Here is a 16,744-nt window from a genome sequence, read left to right as displayed (position 1 = left end):
TTGTTCCGTAACGGGGGAACCCCATAGCGATTGAGAAGTGTTGGCTCCAGGGTTTTGAGTTTTTCTTGAACACGGCTCAACTGCTGACAGTTGCATTGATGTTCTGCTCTGACCACCCGGTAGCAGTTCCCGATGCACGATGTCGTGAGCAGTCCACCAAACACACAGGAGGACTTTCTGCTGCATTGCTGATTTCAGCTGTTTTGGAACCAGTTCATGGGATTTTAACCAATGATGACGCCGTGGAGCTTCGTACAGGACCCACTTCTCAACACATGTCAACATCCTGTCCAGAAATGGCTCCTTCCTCAGACGAGACAGCAAAGAATCACAGGTGTCTGCACGCGTAGCCTTCTGGCCCGGAGACAAATCAGTGCTTCCCAAATTGATAGAGGTGCTGGCGAATGGTTTCTCCACTAACATTGAATGTTAGCCCCAGTTCCTCACATGTCTGTCCACAGTTCGGCTCAACTGCTACCTGAAGATCCTCATTTTGTACATGTGTTGGTCTTCCGGCACGTGTGGTGCGTCTTTCGTGAGTGTTTCGTCACCGTTCTTAAACTTGTTAAACCACCCTTGCACTGTCTGCGTAATCACGACACCTTCACGAAAGGCCTGAGGTATCTTCCGCTCTGCTGCAGTGGTATTCGATCCAAGTTTGAACTCGTATAGCATACACGCCCTTATGACGCTCTGTGGAGGTTCCATGTTCACTCAGTCCTTACACAAATTCACGTTGTAACTGAACTGCCACAACCAGGTAGAATATTGGATATACCCACACCAACAACTGACCTTCGCCTTATATCCATTCGCATTCAACTCACGGTATGAAGGTCAATTTAACACAGACCTCCACAAAAAGCGACAGAACTTTCTTGGTTACCTTTATATATCTCACAGGACATAATATGTTTTGTATAGAGAATATTATGTTTTTTCATATAGATAGATAGCGTCTATATTAAACTTTAAGTTTTAATATCTCGAGTTCCGAAACTCGGAATGTCCAATTTCCTTCAGATTCGTGTTCCTTGTGGTCTAATTTACAAACTATATAAAGATCAGCGGAGGTCCAATTTGCTTCCCTGCATCCTACTTTTCAAACGAAACAGTTTTCCAGAGTGTACATTTTGCTTCAAACTGAGTTCTGCCCTGGCTAAGAAACGTAAATTCGCTTCTATAAGAGTTTTGAAAGTTACACTTGAAATTGTCGTTCGGCATTCTTGTAGCTTATGAAGGCATGATTAATTCAAGTATGTTTGTCAAAACATCTACAAACGAATATTCATTCGTATAGAACTTCCAATACATTACATTAAAAACACATGAACTACACAAAGAAAACCATTGTGCATTAGAGCAGATCTCTTATTAGCAAATGATTCTGCACACGCGCACTGCTCAGATAGCCCAGAGCCTGAGCCTGAGCCCGAGCGCGAGTTCAAATTTAACTCAATCGCGATTGAGATTGTCAGAGGTGTAATGGTTTACGTTGAATGTACCATACCAACTAAGTCCTCTTAGATTTTTCTCCAATCCCAAAAAGCGGGTGGTTTTTCGTGATTAAGATATGTTTAAGCGGGGGACGAATATAGAACTGAAAATCGGGTGGTACCCGCTAAAATGGGTTAATAACCCAACACAAAGCTCAATAGAAATGAGGTATATCCCTATACACATGCAACTCACGAAATTCAATTTGAAATATCATCCACTTAGACCAGCGTTTCCCAACCTTTTTCAACTTGCGGCACACTACGGGTATAACTTGGATTCTCGCGGCACACTTATAGATATTATTATTTGTAAATATATATAAAAAATACCGTGGTATTTTTGCTGTGATTACTGATCTCCTTTTCACAGAGAAGAAAGCTCGATCACTGGTTTTTCCCCGTGGTAAATCACTATGCTTATTTTTCGTGCTAATTTAAAAACAGAAAACAATTGCAATGAAATATTGGACTTGGGTTTTTAAAATTACGCTTCTTTTTCGAAAACTGTATCCAACCTTTCACTAAGAAGGAAGATCACTAAATAACGAACGAACAAACAAATATCTTTTACTTTTAAAACACAAATGTAGGTAATTTGTCGAAAGGATTGAATGGTATTTTAAATTTTCAAGTTACGAAATAGTCTGAACAATAAAGAAGCAATAATGGTCATATCAATTACAAATACTTTTTTCAATATTAGAAATGTACAGAACAGTAACCTGGTATGAAACTTAAAATTGTGGCTTCATAGTAGAGGTTCATAGTAATGGGAAATACAAATATATATTTTCCCCTGCGTTTTGCAATTTGATTGCTATACCATTAATCATTTTGTTTCAATTTCCTCGCGGCACACCAACGGCCCATTCACGGCACACCAGTGTGCCGCGGCACACCGGTTGGGAAACGCTGACTTAGACAGTCATCTTTTATATTATTATTACTCTTTCCCCTTGTTTTTAAAAATAGTACTGCCACTCTTTCTTTTGTTAACAAAAAGGCACCACCTCACTTTCTTAATAAAAAAGAAAAAAAGAAAATCTCTATCTCAATACACAATTTTATTGTTGATTTGTTGCCACTCCGATAAATGTGAATGTTGTGGTTTTGCATGTGTTGACTGGCTTCTTATCGCAAGTCCCAGACACCTGCAATAGTTTATACGTGAAGGAAACACCGATCATATTTTATTCTATCGTTTTACTTCCCAATAACGATAGCCGTGCCTCTTTGAGAAATTGCAACTTAGTTTTTTATTCTGCCAATTGTAAAAGTATATTCACCAAGAATTTTCCCACACTTTAAGACATTTTAAGAAAAAATATCTTTTTTTCCTTCTGCAAATTTTGATCATTTTTTCCCTACGCCGAGGGAAATTTCCCTCCATCTGGCAACTGTGAGCCGGAGTGGGGACAGATTCTTTGCTGTTTTCTCGTCGTTACGTGCTGTCGTATTTTTGTGACATTTGCGGTTTTCAAAACCGAAACCGCAAAAGCGGTTTTCAAAACCGAAACCGCAAATGCGGTTTTTAAAACCGAAACCGCAAATGCGGTTTTTAAAACCGAAACCGCAAATGCGGTTTTCAAAACCGAAACCGCAAAAGCGGTTTTCAAAACCGAAACCGCAAAAGCGGTTTTCAAAACCGAAACCGCAAAAGCGGTTTTCAAAACCGACATTTCGGTTTTATGAAATTTCACTTTTTTCAAAAACCGGTTTTCGGTTTTTTCAAAAACCGATTTCGACAGCACTAATGTCTACGTGCCATTGACTACTTGATAGAACTACATCATACTACAAGTGTAGTTCCACTACATTGGAAACGTAGAGTTTTTGATGCGTTTGCTTCTTTAAAAGGATACATTTACACCAACTGTTCTGAATGTGTGTCATATGAGATTTGATTGATTCTTTCAACTAATAACTGTAGCAACATTGGATTGAAACATTAAAACGACAGCTACTATCATATTTTATGTTAAATGTTTATTCTTCGTCAAATTGAGTCTCGAAAGTTTGAATATTTTAATAGAGGACATGGAGCTTACTCTGCTTGCTTCACTATTATCTGCATTTTTTATTGTTAATTGTCTTTTTTTTTCAAGTTACAGGGGATATACTCAAATACCATACTAAGTGTTGTACTCATCCTCACAAGCTACTTATGCAACTAAATTATTATAATATTATTTATTTATTTATTTATTTATTTATTTAATAGGGGACAGTTTCTCAAAAACAGAGCGTTCACCTCGAGTGCGAGAGATTCCTGGTTTCATACTAGACTATGTGATGTGTACTTTATAACATCATATCCATGGGTTTTTCCGTGGCTTTTTTGTTCCTGTTTTCATTTCTATATTCAACTAACCCATATTCACATTCCAACATTTCTTTCATAATTACTTACTTGTATTAATCATCTGTCTCCCTTAGACTATGAGGCATAATTATCGAGCGATAAATTTCATTCTTTTTTTTTTTTTTTGCTACTACTAGTAGTCCCTTGTTCGATCCCAATTCGCACCAGGTGAGCTTTGTGGTGGACAAACACCGTGTGCGTGGGTTTTCTCCGGATTCTTCCGTTTCCTGCCACTTTCATCATTCCACAATTTCATTCATTTCTCATCATCATCGCCTCCTTTAGCCTAACCAGCATAAACGTGGGATGTAAAACTGAAAGATTTCATTTTATTATTATTATTATTATTATTATTATTATTATTATTATTATTATTATTATTATTATTATTATTATTACTATCATCATCATCCTCCGCCAAACCAATCGAAAGAATGTTGACGGCACAGTTTTCCACTCTTCCCTATGTTGAGTTAGGATTGTTACATTTCCACATAATTTTCCTTCTCTTTATTTTAACATTATTTGGCCCATAAATTTCAATCGTGACCATCCTCTTACGTATTTCTCCCTCAATAGCTAATAGCATGAGTCCCCTATTTCATGTGTCCAATGATTCTCTCTTCTTTGTGAAATATTCTTGAGTGTACTTCTGTTTTTTTTTTTCCCACCATTTCCAATACTCACTCATTTTAATATCTTGTTTGTCCGTCTAATTTTTATCGTTATTCTGTAGCGCCACATTCGAAGGCTTTCATTCAGTTTTTCTTCCTCTCCTTGAGTCCAAACTAGTAGTGGGCACAAAAACCGGTTTTTCGGTTTTCTTCAAAACCGGTTCCGGTTTTTTTCTAAAATTTGTTCTATTTCTGACCAGAATAATGTTTCGTTGTTCTCCGGAAACCGAATCAGTTTCCACAGAAATAGTTTTATGTGTTTTCCAAAAGATTTCGCCGAAACCAGTTTCGGTGAAAACTGAACCGGTTTTGAAGAAAACTAAACCGGTTTCGGTGAAAACCGAACCGGTTTTTTGGAGAAAACCGAAACCGATTTCGGTGAAAAACCGAATTGGTTTTAGAGAAAACCGAAATGTCGAGTTTTCGGGTTTCGGTTTTTCTAGAAACCGGTTTCCGGTTTTTATAAAAAACTTGTTTTGGCAATCCCTAGTCCAAACCTCATATTCATACAACGCCACACACATGGTTTCATCAGCCTTTTCTTCAGTTCTGTGCTGGGGGCTGCGGTGGCTCAGTGGTAGAGCGTTCAACTCTGGTGCTTGGAGTCCCGGGTCGATCCCAGCCCCCGCCAAGTGAACTTTGTGGTGGACAAACACCGTGTGCGTGGGCTTTCTCGGGGTTCTCCCGTTTCCTCCCGCTTTCTTCATTCCACCATTTCATTTATTTCTCATAATCACCGTCTCCTTTAGCCTAACCTGCATAACCGTGGGACGTAAAACTCAAACATTTCATTTCATTTTCAGTTTTATGCCGATAATTCTGGTTAGAAGCTTCTGTTTTTTCTTAAGTGCCTTTTTCGCATGAGTTATTCTTAATTTTATATCTAACTACCAGAATACCCGTTACCGCACGGGGAAAATATTTCATTTTGGACATATAGGGGCAAAATTGGATTTAAAGGGCATCGGAAGTGTCACTGTTCATCTTAGCGACCCGGGAAACTATGGATTCGACACTAATATCGGTCATTTTGGATCATATATATATCCCATCCCTCAAGTTGCGGGGCTGAATTTGGATTTAAACGACATCGGAACTATCATTGTTTATCTAAGCGACCCCGAAAACTATTGATTCCGACACTAACATCGACCACTTTTACTCATTTTAAAATGTTGATCCCCTCCCCAGCTAAGTTGCACAGTCAAAGTAATATGATAAAGACCATCCCACAAGAACCTCATCTATGTTGAAAATGTGATTGAGATCGGTTTTACTCTCAAAGTGCTTCTGCACCTCTACCACCAGATGATATATTTTGATCATCTTATTGTTTCTTTTCTAGCGCATAACCTTTGTTATGCTCTCGTTAAACTTCGTGTTTAACTTGCTGTTAAGCATCTAATTTCATTTCCTGTAGACCTGTCTGTTTCTCACTGTCTATCGTCCACAAATCGAAGCGTGTGTATTTTCTGTCCATGAACTGTTAATTGTAGGCTGTGAGGATCTACTTATTAGTATTATGATTAAACACATTCATTTTATGGTTTATTAATTTATACTTGTATTATTCTAAAACTTTATTTTAATCCTGGTTTCAAACGAAAGACTCATAAGTATTTAATTTAAATAGTTTCTATCCTTTGAGAACTATGATGAAAGTTGTATTTGTTTTGAAATCTTAGACACTGTAGTGCTCATAATGTATTGGAAAAATTCCCGAGCAAAGAATAAAATTACATGTGTATAACCCTCCTCTCTCAGCAAATGCCAACCCCGAAACTTCCAACATCAGCTGGACGCGATGCGGTGCATTATTCATATCGTTTGCTGAATGAACTCCTGTAGTGGACAGAGCTTTTGTATTTATTTCTTTGTATTTCTCTGTTTCTAACTTCTTTGTCAAGTATTTGTGTTTACATTTTGACAAATGATTTTTTTTTTCTTGCTGGATTTCAGAAGCGGCGGTGTTCAGTCGGCAGGAAGTCGAACGTCTGTGAGAACCGCGGCGCCGAATCTGAACAGTCCTTACAGCGCCACTCCTACGCAGCAGGGGAAGAACTCTTCTATGCTAGATAAATTCAAGTTCTTCAACTCCAAAGAAAAAGCAGAGAGAAACAAAGGAGGTGAGACTTGTTTTTTCTTACAACTTTTATTCTAGGGTTCTTTGAATTTGATATTTCAAATGAAAGCATTTATTACTTAACCTTAAAATCAAGTACATAGTTTTGTAAAAAGTTTCATCAGTGGAAATAGTTGTATTATTTCTTTCATTCATTTAATATATTGTTCATATTTTTTGTGTGTATGTACCCCACTATTTCCAGAATACGTAACGAATTGCGGTGCGAAGTTCTTTCAGTATACAGGGTGGAATCCTAATATTTCAGGTACCATGTATTCTTAGAATATTGACAGGTATTTACTTTCTTCCTTTTTCTTTCTTCCTTTCTTTTCTTTCTATCTATCTTTTCTTTCTCTCTTTCTTTTCTTTCTTTATTTCTCTTTCTTTTTTCTTTCTCTCTTTCTCTTTCTCTCTCTTTCTTGATTGCTTGCCTGTGTTTAGTCACGATGCAAAGCACTCATAGAATGAACACGTGAATCAGAATTATCAGTCATCACAAAGCTTGTACTACTTTCACAGGTTATTAAAATATCTTTAAATATTCAGTTCTATTATAGAGAACCACGAGGATTCTTCCCTTTTTAAAGAAGTGACAATTAAGACTGAAATTTTACATAGAAAAGTGACTTCCCAACTTACTATTCTTTATTATATAAGCAACAAATTTCCAGTTTTTCACAGTGGATAAAAATTTGAACTTTTCATTTAATTTTACTGTATGTGAGATGATGAGTTTCATTTTGAAAAACTGTGATTAAATGTTGTATATAATTACATGCATATCCAGGGTGTTGTATATAATCACATGCATGCATATCCGGATTTCCATGTTTTGCGCCCATGGGCACTAACGAAATTGCCGCCCCTAACCACAACAATCGTATCGCTCTTCAAAACTTCCATTCCCTGGATCCACTTTTTAAAAATATTGCTTTCACGTTTGCTACTAAATTACAATTATTACTCTTACTAGTTATTGTTGTTCTTACTTCTTATTACTCATTTTATGTAATATATTTTAATTCCTTTATCTGGCCAGTATTTGGAGTAAATTCATTAAAACTTACCTGGCTCTTGCCTAACCTATTCAACATTATATGATGTAAAAGACAGCAAAATATAAAACAATCATAAATAATGACGTTTTGACGTTTCTGAAACTTTTGTATATCAAAACTGTTTACATCTTGCTTTGACATTGGCAAAATCATTAATAACGTCATCAAAATCATGTTTAACAATCAAGTGATTTTCGATGACTAAAACAGCTAGATGAACCAGTCTCTTCTGAGAAAGGGTAGATCTCAAATAGTTTTTGATTCTTAACAGTGTGGAAAAATGGTCTTTCCGCCTCACAGTTAGTTGTTGGTGTATATAAAAACACTTTAAGGCAAATACTTATGTTAGGATATAAGTCCTGAAGATTTTTCGATATCACAAATCGATTAAGTTGCGATAGTGACATTTCTTCAGCACTTCCCAAGTTCTTTTGAGTTAAAAGTCCTTTTAAATGAAGGTACTCAACTACAAAGAAAGATTCCTCGATGTCAGCTGTAACTGACTTCTTTCCGAAGCAAAAATGGTGCTAATGTATGCCATACTGCTTCAAACCAAGCGAAATAGCTCTGTTGGTAGAGCGTTGGGTTTCCCTTCGGAAAGTCGTGGGTTCTGTGGTCACCGCCGACCATCCTAACTGGGATTTTCCCTATTTCTTTCCCTTCTTGTTATATATCCAATGTAAAATGGCCTCCGGGCTGTATCTGGTATTTGTTGAATGTACACGCCAATTAGTGAAAGTACGAGTGTTGATCCGCCTACTGCCGCCCTTTTCAGCAGATCCACCGACAACTGATCAAACCAACTGAACATTATGACTGGGGCTCGGAAGTTGAAGACCTAAAAATTGCCTAAAAAGGACCTATAAAAGACCTAAAAATATCTAAAAAAGGACTTAAAAACTAAAAAAAAGGACGTAAAAATAAGACCCAATTTAATTAGAATTACATATCTAATGAATATCATGCTCAAGAAATACAAGCTTCTGGTAGGTTAACGGTCTGTCTTTCCACAAACTGAAGTACAAACTAAAATAAGAAAACTTCCCCCCTCACCCCCCTTGTTTGAGGACATTCTTACGCCACCTCATCTGACTTGATTGTTGCAGATCTGGTCTTAACAGACCAGTCGTTGAAGAATGTCTTATCTTTTCAATGTTCTTTACTACAGAAAAGATGTTTAAGAGGTAGTGGCGATTCGAGTTAGTGGCCAGTAAATTTATTGTCGAAAGATGAAGTGCCAAAAAAACGTCAAAAGTGCTATAAAAAAACTTTAAAAAAGGAAAAAACGCTGAAAAAAGCAAAAAAGAAAAAATAATATCCACCATTTTCCGACCTACAATGACCCAAAATGAGCATATGTTAAGCTTCATCTTCGGGCACTCGTGAAAAAGAGAATTTTCCCTCAATTTCCGGGCCCTAATTATGACCAACTGACTGCTACGACTAATCTGCTACAATATTATTGTAGTCACGGCCATTAAAAAATGGCTTTATTGAATCGTTGGTGAAATGTGTATTTTTAATGGCTTTATCATTTTTCAAATAGTTTTCTTAAAAAATTGCCGCCCTGGTCCCGGGTCCATGTAGCCCATGCCTAAATCCGGCCCTGTGCATATCTCGAAACAACAAATTCAAGTCAGAAAGTGCATTCTGAGCTAATAAAACCCTAGGAAGTATAAAAGAATATAAAATACTGTGAAATTAACTTGAAGGTAGTTCGGTAATTATAATTGTAATATTTGAAGTTTCTTCTGATGGATTTGAAGGCATAGATGTGTTTTGTGATTCATTTGTTTTAAATATTCTGCTCGTATCTACAGCTATAATGTTTTAGTATTGAGTCTTGCACTAAAATCTGAAACAAAAAAAATAAGCATACCTTCAGTGTAATTCAAGCCTTTCCAAAGAGGTAAGTGGTCAGGTTTTCTGAACATGACTGTATAAGATAGGCTAAGGACATTGCATATAAATATGGCAATAGTGTAGAAAATGGATATGAAGTACATCGGGTGCAAAAAATGAATCTGAACCAAATGTCTGGACGTACTGCAAAAATGTAATAGAAGCAGAATAACATTTTAGAAGATTATTTCAATTATTAACCTCTAAACGCCATTGACGTAACTGCTGCGTCGGGGCTTTAAACCTCAATAGCTCAGCGTTCAATTAAGGTAGAAAGATGATTTTGGTACAAATGCATTTCTAAAGGATCCAACTTTCCGCCGGTGTGCATTTTATGTATGTGGGGGTACCACGGCGGGGGAGGAGGGTAAAGGTTCGTGTTTTTGTGTTTTTGGGATGGCCATTTCCTCACTTGGGGTACACTCATAAAAATTGATATGTAAAACAATGAAGTAGGCCACTACATGTTAATGTTCTTTGTATTTGTACTTTTTGCTTATATGGTGGGAGCAGAGATGAGGCAAACTTGGCCAATTTTTGGAGTTTCGGTTTTTTTTGGACGTAAATTACATTTATTCTTACGACAAACATCAATAGCTTAGCTCCCAATTAAGCTAGAAAGATGATTTGGTACCAGTGTACTCCTGAGGGATGAAACTTCCCTTCAGTATACATTTTATGTATGTGGGGATGCCACGTCGAGAGGGGGAGGGTAAAGTTAGTTTATTTTATGATATACAGGGCGTTTTTTTATAGGAATTTCATTATGAATTTTTATCTCGCTTTGTATTGCAGCAATAGCTACTATTTTTATATTATTGTCACAGGTATCTGACCTACGCACTGGCACCATTTTGTCAGCGTAGGGTGACTGCAAGGATTGCCAGGGTCCCGCAAAATCAATTTTTAAATATTGTTTATGATTTTTGTGTTTATTCGTTAAGAATATGGTGGGAATTGCACGAATGTTACCTCGTTGAAATATGTGGTCTATAAGCTTTCCAACTGTGTATGAATCATAACTCTGTAATAATTGGGAGGTCATCGACCCCAACGTGAGAGTCTACGATTTTATTAAAATCCCTGGCGCACGTCTAAAGGTTAAAATTATCTTCTTGTTTTAAAAATGGTGAGAGAGCAACACGGTATAATCTTTCAATATGTCAATATTTTGTAGGAAAAATATTATTTCTGTACTTTAAAATAAATATTGTAGTATTAACTTTATTTTCATACGTTCATAGAAAAACTGAACTGCACATCAAGCTGCATCAAGAAAGAAGAAAAAAAAAACGTCAAAAAAAAGGGGGGGAGAGTTCATTATCAGAAAGACTTTAAAAACTCAATAAGTTTTATCGTATGGAAAACACACTTCCAAAGGAAGCGTATTTTCATTTCCAAATATTTCATCTGGATAGGACTCTTGCATATTTCAGTTATACAAACCTGAAATTAGATATCCATGCAAAAGTGAACTAATTTTCTCCTGAGTATATGCTATTACGATGTCTTACCATTAAAGCTTAATTCAACGTGTAATAATAAAATATTAATCATGGTTGTTACTCAATGTTGGTATACGAAGTAGCTATTTTTTAAAATTTTATTTATTTATTTTTGTGCTTTGTCGTGGCCAAGTGGCTAACGTGTATGGTCCCAATGAGATTTATGGTAAGGTTCTTATCTCGGACAGATTTGAGCACTGGTTCGAATCCCAGTTCCAACAAGGGCCTTGGTGGCTCAGTGGTAGAACGTTCACCTCTGCTGCTTGGGATCCCGGGTTCGATCCTGGCCCCCGCCAAATGAACTTTGTGGTGAACAATCACCTTGTGCGTGGGTTTCCTCGGGGTTCTCCCATATCCTTCCACTTTCTTCATTATACCATTTCATTCATTTCTCATCATCACCGTCTCCTTTAGCCTAACCAGCGTAACCGTGGGGCGTAAAACTCAGATTTCATTTTTTTTCCCAGTTCCAACAATAGGTCACGTCTTTAAACTCAAATCAACCAGTGAATATTTGTTTTGTATTTAATTCTATTGTTTGTTTCTTCGTCGACTATTGTTTCCTTGTACTGACGCTTTCGGTTTCTTTCCCCAGGAACCGGTGTATCCAAGAGAACGTCTAGCTCTAGTGGATTCAGCTCAGCGAGATCAGAGCGCAGTGATTCATCGACGAGTCTGTGCAGCGATGCAAAACCCTGTTCTAGGTAGGTAGAATCTTAGTTCCAACAGGCGTCGCTACATTTCATCGATACATGAACTGGTTCGTGATTTTATGTTGAAAAATTGTGGTGTACTGGATTCGACACACAAAAAATACTCATGACAACATATGGCTGGGCCTCTGTTAGCTATTACAAAGATATTGGTCAGACATACATTCAGGGATGTTTCTTCGCTTGTGTGATGGAAGAAGTGCTCATCATTGACGTTGTTTAGTATTCCCGCTCAGTGATTGTCGTGACTCGTGAGTACTGGAAAGTGAACAGACGCTGATCGGGTTCTCTGTAGACAAAAGTATATTCCACAGATTTGCTAAAGTGGATGGTTAAATTCGAAAGACGTCCATCACTCCTGAGTTCCCAGCTCACTTCTGCATATCACATGAAGCGACTCTTGTATTCTCAATGGCCCAATACGAGAGAGATCAATGAGGTGCAATTATCTACAGACGTCTTAAAAATCGAGACTAACAATGACCATTTCGTGGGCAATATGATACCATACCATACCATAACATACCATGCCAATGCATTCATTTCAGCCGCTACTTCTCTCGTTTTCGGTCGCTCCAAATGTGAGAATCAATGAACACACAAATTAACTCTTACATTTTTCAGTCCATGACTGACATTAAATCTTATGTTAGCAAAGATCTTATGTTATAGCTGAATCTTTGTCTACCAGTCTCATATACCGAACAAATATCGCAGAAACTAAAGCAACTAAACACACACAACTTGTTGTGTGTCAGCAATCAAAGCTGGGTTACACATTGGCATTGTAAGGCTGTCACCATGTAAATTTTTTAAGTGCTACACGATGTCTATATTATATTTCGTTTCATGTACGAGTTCATTTTAAAATTCTTTGAAGGTCATTTTCTGAATTCAATGACATATATATTTTAAAAAAATGAGTAAATGAATAATAATAATAATAATAATAATAATAATAATAATAACAATAATAATAATAATAATAATAATAATAATAATAATAATAATAATAATAATAATATACAGTCTTTCCAGCCTTAGAACAAAGTAGACGTAAACAAAGCGAAATATATTACTCCGCAGTTCACATGTGCTTCGGCAGCGAGAGACGATGAACAACAAGATCATCTGCTTACTTACTGTCGTCGCATAATTTCCAAAGTGTAAGACTACAGTTGGTTGGTAAATAGTTAACGCACTGACACTGACTACTGCTGTGTTGGAGATATGTATTTTCTTAAATCCTTATATAAACGAGATTGCCTCTGTTCCTGTTGTCCTATTTTGTGTTTTATATCACTAGACGAAAATGGATTATTGCCACACATTGTCGCCATGAAACTCTGCATTCTACAATAATTTTAAATGAGTGGGGTAGGCGCGCGAACGCATACGCATGCGCAATAAATGCTATATGTCCAAATACGAGTGAGATTGAAATAAAGCTACATCTGTTGCTAAGTATTGTATATATTGCGTTTATTATCACAGAATGCAGGATAAATTCAGATATCTTTATTTGAAATTATTATTTTAGTAGGGATTATATTGCGGTAGGATACTAGTGCAGTGAGACAAACAACCAATCACTGGTAGTCAAGTGGGTTTGTTTACATCTACTTTTTTCTAAGGCTGGAAAGAGAATAGTAATAAGCAAAGAAAAAGAAAGTCTCGTAACAACTCAAAACTATGTCTAGATAAAACATTCTTTTAATAGCAAATATAACTTACGTTATGCATCAATGTGTCAAGTCAATAACCAACATTTCCTACTTCGAGTCATAAAAAATTCTTAAAAATGTAATTGTAAGAAAAAAACTCTACCAATAACAAAAAAAGTAGGTAAAAAAAAAGAGTAATAAACTCAAGAAAGTTTTAAAGTAACCATAAAAAAAAAAAAGTTCAATCTCTAAAATCTTCACCAATCAAAATCTTGGTAAATACATGCTAGTTACATATCAATAACTCACTTCTATTATTCAACTTCATTACCAATTTCATTCACATCAAAATCTAACTTCTAATTTAATATAACTGTTATTATTAATTTTATCATGAGGCCACAACACCAGTTTTAAATCATTATCTAATGTAATATCTCTAGTTTTATTTATCCAATCAAAACTATCCATCTTAACAAATTGTTGCTCTACCTAAAATTAAATGGTTAAATTCATTATAAAAGTGCATTCTAAATTACCCACATACTAACATGGTTGTTATTACTTAAGCTATATGTAAATATAAATTATGTATGTCATCGTTCAAATTTCAATCCGATAAGTTAGCATACGTTAATATTTTATAGACATCACAATACCAAAGACAAAAAGCTGCGGAGAGAAAACAATTGAAAAAAATCAGACAACTGGCCCGAAATATAAAAGAACACTGGAAGACCAAAAATGGGATAAATACCAATGGTAATATCGGATAGTGGAAGATGTTGAAAAAGGAATTTGAAATAACTGGAATTAAAGAAATTTAAAAACTAAGAGAAATTACAGAAGAGCTGTATTGAAAAAGTGCAAGAGACTTCTTCCAAACTCTAGAATAAAGGGGAAATTACAGAGAAACAAACGTTAGTATATTACTATATCGCCTGCTCTGATGAGAAGTGGAGAAAGTGAGATAATAATAATACTAATAATAATAGTTTCCTTAAAAAAAAACTGGGGAAAATTGCGGGAAGATGGGGAATATGGTACATAATTCATTCTCTCTCTCTCTCTCTCTCTCATTCACACACACACACACATACACACACACATACTCATACTTTGTGCTGTACTTATTTCTTAATACCATATAACTAATAGTTAAACTGTGTTACAATTAATTGATTATAATCTAGTAATTGTTCACTAAGTGTTCACGCAAATAAAGTTAACCTAATGGAGAAACTGTTTTGAATGCTTAATAATAATACGATTTAATGATATGTCGTTATATTATTTTTTAAAAGAACAGTTTTCTTAACTGTTCCATTACATGCAATTTTTCTTTATTTTAAATTTTTAGTATTGAAATTTTTAATGTAATGATATTTTTTGATACTTTTATAAATTAACTTTATGAATTGAGGAAACCAAAATATTCATCATCTTAGAAAGTAAAAGTTGTTTTGATTTTTTTGTTTGTTTGTTTTCTTGTTCTTACAACAAATATAATCTCGTTAAGTACGTACTATGTAATGTTACTAAAATATGAGATGTAGATTTTTAGAAAAGAGCAGATTACAGTCTTTTTGAGTTAAATTCATAATACTTCCAGTTCATTGCTGAAAACAAAATGTATTAACTGCTAAATAGGAAAACCTTAAATTAAGCCTTTATCAACTTTTGTTTTTTCTCAGTATATAGGTTTCAGTGTGACAATCTAATTCCAAAGTTTGTGATTTGGTTTCCTGTAAAAAATGTACATATCATTGTTTGCCATCTTTATATAAAGATATTGTTAATTTTCTGTTACGAATTGAAGGAAAAAAGTAACGTAGTTTCCTGTCTTCTTACAATAATAATTTATGTATTGATAAAAGTAGCACTATAGCTAAAGTCTTGAAATGATCACATAAAAAGAAGAAAAAGAATACATTAATAAACAAATCTTGAAAAGTATATTACACAAAATTAAAAAAATAAAAATAAAAAACACAACATAAAATATTAATTTATAAAACAAAAAGTTATGTAAATTTTAACACAATATACTTAACAATACGTAAAACTGTCCAAAAAGAGAAAAAATAACTAATACTTGAAATTAATTACAAAAATTGTTTATAATAATAATTCTTCATTCTTTACTGATTATTGTGGAAAATAACATACAACTAAAACCTTCAACTGTTCGCTTGAAAGTAAGAAAAAAGATAAATGAATACAGAAACCGTGGCAAATATATTTCACAAAAATTAAAAGCATGAAAAATAAAAAAAAAAAAAAAAAAAACTTAATAAATACTAAAACACAAGACTTCTGTAGAAATGACATAATATATTATGAATATATGGAATTGTTCTAGGTATAATAATAATAATAATAATAATAATAATAATAATAATAATAATAATAATAAAAATAGTGATACTCTTGGCATATTGAATTTTAATTTGAGGAAAGTGACTATTGAAAATATATATTTTGATTTTTTTTTGTTTGTTTACCGTTTGAATATATATATATTTTTAATATTAGAGTACCAATCAAATCATCATTACGAGAAAAAAGTAAAAAATATTTAGGGTTATAAGATGGAGATCTGATGTACACTCAGCGACAAAAGTTCTTTCTCTTTCAAGATATTAGTTTCGTAAATAACTTCAGAATGGAAGCACAATTTGAAGAATGTAATTTTTTTTTGTACGTTTCAGCCATATCACCCTTATTTTTAAAATACATTTTATCCAACGGAAAGGACTTTTGTCGCTGACTGTACAACAGCAATCTTACCATGAATTATACTATGAACAAATTTGATCTCCTGTAAATTTCTTCTTTCAGCGAGGCAAATTAAATTAAATTTTGAAAGAATGCCATCATTAGTTAAGATATTAAATTTAAATCGAAGTCAAGCGAAGAACGAAATTTCAATTGATTTGGAGATCGAGGTGAAATTCCTATTCCATATCAAAGCACCGTACTCTAAGCGTAATTGTAACATGTTCACAGTATAGAACTTATAGATTAAAAAAAAATCTTCAAAATCTCTTTTAAGTTCTAAGTACCTCCTGGCTTTTGACAAAATATTATCTACAAATTCATTAAACCAATTTATCCATAATAATACCAAGATCTTTCATAGCTGAAACCATTTCAGTTTTCTGATTGTTAATTTTCGTCGAATATAACACTGCTTTAGTTTTATTCATAGTCAGAGGTAATAAATTATTTTTAGACCATTC

General features: G+C 34.7%; 1 protein-coding gene across 15 annotated transcripts in view; it reads left to right on the top strand.

The window, feature by feature from the left end:
* sick (sickie) overlaps positions 1–16,744 on the top strand; it is a 1,461,343-nt gene that overhangs the window by 1,084,671 nt on the left and 359,928 nt on the right. For all 15 annotated transcript variants that reach the window (XM_081752883.1, XM_081752888.1, XM_081752884.1 and 12 more), the window contains 2 exons: positions 6,495–6,661; positions 11,721–11,829. In XM_081752883.1, coding sequence (XP_081609009.1) covers positions 6,495–6,661; positions 11,721–11,829 — 276 coding nt within the window. The remainder of the gene's footprint in view (positions 1–6,494; positions 6,662–11,720; positions 11,830–16,744) is intronic.

The sequence above is a fragment of the Thermobia domestica genome, chromosome 3 (assembly GCF_964235325.1).
Source record: "Thermobia domestica chromosome 3, izTheDome1.hap1.1, whole genome shotgun sequence".
NCBI lineage: Eukaryota > Metazoa > Arthropoda > Insecta > Zygentoma > Lepismatidae > Thermobia > Thermobia domestica.
This window is presented reverse-complemented; position numbering and strand designations above follow the sequence as displayed.